Source organism: Silene latifolia, chromosome X (genome assembly GCF_048544455.1).
Source record: "Silene latifolia isolate original U9 population chromosome X, ASM4854445v1, whole genome shotgun sequence".
Taxonomy (NCBI): Eukaryota; Viridiplantae; Streptophyta; class Magnoliopsida; order Caryophyllales; family Caryophyllaceae; genus Silene; species Silene latifolia.
In genome coordinates this window covers 137,383,914-137,387,190 of record NC_133537.1, presented here as the reverse complement: position 1 = coordinate 137,387,190, position 3,277 = coordinate 137,383,914, and the positions used below count along the sequence as shown (strand labels likewise).

Below are 3,277 nucleotides of genomic sequence, written 5' to 3'. Positions count from 1 at the left end.
CTACGATTAGAGGTGGTAATAACTCAAATCAATCAAAACATATTATTTACCGCCCTACCCTCATATATGTATAACGACCTGATTTTTCAAGACTAATATAAAATTTACTAAATTATTGACTAAAGAAAGACATGTCAAAAGTGAAATAGCCAGTTTAAAATCAGGTGGTTAAACACCAAAACTAAATACGCGTTGGATATTATTGCGAAAACTGGGTTACTCGGATGCAAGCCCGCGACCACACCAATCGAACAACATCATTCCTTCGGGATGGCCACTTGTCCTCTCCTTGACGATGTTGAACCATATAGACGTCTTGTTGGGCGACTAGTATACCTTGCCGTGACCCAACCTGACTTATCCAATGCCGTCCACATGCTTTCTCGGTTCTTACATCAGCCTCGGCAGGAGCATTGGTCGGCTGCCTTACGCGTAGTACGATATCTTAAGGGTAGTCCGGGTCAAGGGGTGTTGTTTCGTGCTGATAGTTCACTAAGTATTACCGGGTGGTGTGACTCGGATTGGGGAGGCTGTCCTACTTCCCGGAGGTCTGTCACGGGCTGGTTTATCCTTCTTGGTGGATCTCCTATTTCGTGGAAGACGAAGAAACAACTCACAGTGTCTTTGTCATCCGCTGAGGCCGAATATCGGTCTATGGCCAATATTGTTTGCGAATTGAAATGGCTTAAAGGGTTGCTTGCAAGCTTAGGCGTGATCGTCCCTCTGCCAATGCACGTCCTTAGTGACAGTAAGTCGGCTATTGTTCTTGCTCATAATCCTGTGTTCCACGAACGCACAAAGCATATCGAGATTGATTGCCATTTTATGCCTGATGCGATTACCGACGGGTTAATGACTACGACCCATGTTTCCACTACCGAGCAACTGGCTGACATCTTCACCAAAGCCTTGGGAGCTCCACAGTTTATACATTTACTAGCCAAGCTGGGCACTCTCGACCTTCATGCTCCAGCTTGAGGGGGGGGGGGGTGTTACGGAAATATATGATTACTAGAATAACATTGTTAGCATATTTAGGATATCAATCTTATTGTTGCTATATTCTTTCCTGTTTACTAGGTCATTCTAGTTATCATGTAACCTATTTAAGGCTTATGCCACACATGAATGCAAATCATCCTTATTCTCCTAATCACATTAACATGGTATCGAGCTTTTTTCTTTCCTCTCTTCAAAATCTCTTAACCTAAAACCTTCACCACGAAAATCATCAAGCCACCTATCATGCCCGGAGACGACACAGATGCCGAGATGCCTGTCGTTTTTCCAAAAAATTGATCCCTCTAGTCCTTACTATCTCGGTTCCTAAGATGGATCGGGTGCTAAAATTTTGAATATTGTCCTTCGTCAAGACAATTACGACGACTGGAAAATGTCAATGAAAATGTCGTTAAAATCGCGACGCAAATTCGGATTTATTGATGGAAAAATAAAAAAACCCACCAACAAATTCGACCTCGAAAATTGGGAAGTGGTTCATTATACCCTTGTACAACGGATCCGTAACATGATCGACCCATCTTTGCTTGCTAATGTGACCTATGGTTATGACGCTGCGGCCTTGTGGTCCGAGTTGGAATTGCAGTTTGCGGTGGTAGACGGTACAAAAATTCATAATCTTAAAACTCAGTTAAAAGATTTTAAGCAATCCAAAGGTATGTCCGTCACCTCTTATTACGGTAAATTGAAATCGCTTTGGGACTCGCTTGCTGTACATGAACCCCCTTTTGTGTGTAAGTGTGGCAAGTATGAGTGTGAAATTGGTCCAGCCGCTATCAAGCGTCTTGATAATGAACGTTTACATCAATTTTTCATGGGTCTCGACCCATCTTTATATGGCCAAATTCGTTCTCAACAGTTTCAGCAAGACCCATTACCCACACTTAATCGTGCTTACAATTTGGTTCTCCAAGAGGAACGACTGCGTACTACCACTACCTACCCCCCCGATGTTTCTGAAGTTGCAGCCTTCGCTATGCCGTCCCCTAATTCCAATATTGACTGGCATGTCCTACGAGATAAAGAGCGTGGGGAACGTCATAAAATGCTTTGCTCTCAATATAACACTCGAGGCCATGATGGCTCGACATGCTTCTTCAAAACTCTGAAGTTTCCTGATTGGTGGGGTGACAGGCCGCGTACTTTGGCGGAGTATCGTCGCTCTCGGCCAGGGGGATCACGAGGTGGAGGCTCTGGCTCGGGTTCTGCTGCAGGCGCAGGGAACACGAGTGCGTCCGGTTCTGCTGCTGGAACTGTACACGCTAACGCCGTGACAGCGGGTGTCTCTGCTCATAATCTGCTTGTTTCTGATCGTCTCAGTGGTAGGTGCAATTGGATAATTGATACGGGGGCCTTCAATCATGTCACGGGCACCTTGTCAGGTTTGGAGGATCGTGAAAACATTGTCGGACGTCCTGTTGGTCTTCCAAATGGCCAACAAGTCGTCTCAAACTTGATGGGATCGGTTTATATTAATGATTCTTTAACTCTTACTCATGTGCTATATGTTCCCAGTTTAAAATGCAATTTAATGTTTGTCTCACAGCTACTTTCGGCTAATAATTATTGCTTCGAGTTTGCTAAAAGTTCTTGTATCATTCAGGACCATTCCTCGAGGACGACGATTGGAGTCGGTGAGCTGCGGGATGGACTGATTGGATTTGTGCGGGGGAGAGGCCATTGACGGTGAACACGGTGTCCGAGAAGGGAGAACTTGATCTTTGGCATCGTCGCTTGGGTCATCCGTCAGATAAAGTGGTCAAGACTATTCCCTCTTTTAGTCATTTTAGTTGTAATAAAAACTCGGTTTGCGAGACATGTCATTTTGCTAAACAACATCGGAATAGCTTTACTTTAAATAATAAGCATGCGTCGGACTTGTTTGAATTGATACATTGTGACTTATGGGGACCTTATCGTATCCCGTTATCTTGTGGTGCGAAATATTTTTTGACAATTATGGATGATTTTTCCCGTGCTACATGGGTCTATCTTTTGTTTGATAAAATTGAAGTAACCGACATGTTTATGAGCTTCCTCAATATGGTATCTACACAATTTTCTAAAGCTATTAAAACTGTTCGTAGTGACAGTGGAACAGAGTTTAACTGTATGGCGGGATATTTCTTTACTCATGGGATAAAATTTGAAAAATCTTGTGTTGGGACGCCTCAACAAAATGAACGAGTTGAGCGCAAACATCGACATATTTTGAATGTTGCGCGGGCTCTTCAATTTCAAGCCAGTTTGCCCACAT

General features: G+C 43.6%; 1 protein-coding gene across 1 annotated transcript; it reads left to right on the top strand.

Annotated features, from left to right (window-relative positions):
• Positions 1-270: 270 nt before the first annotated feature.
• LOC141618440 (secreted RxLR effector protein 161-like) lies at positions 271-978 on the top strand. The gene has a single exon (XM_074435550.1). It carries the CDS (start codon positions 271-273, stop codon positions 976-978), a length of 708 nt encoding a protein of 235 aa, XP_074291651.1.
• Positions 979-3,277: the final 2,299 nt, after the last annotated feature.

Coding starts and splice junctions, on each gene's coding strand:
- LOC141618440 (XM_074435550.1), top strand. CDS start 271: ATGGCCACTTGTCCTCTCCTTGACGATGTTGAACCATATAGACGTCTT.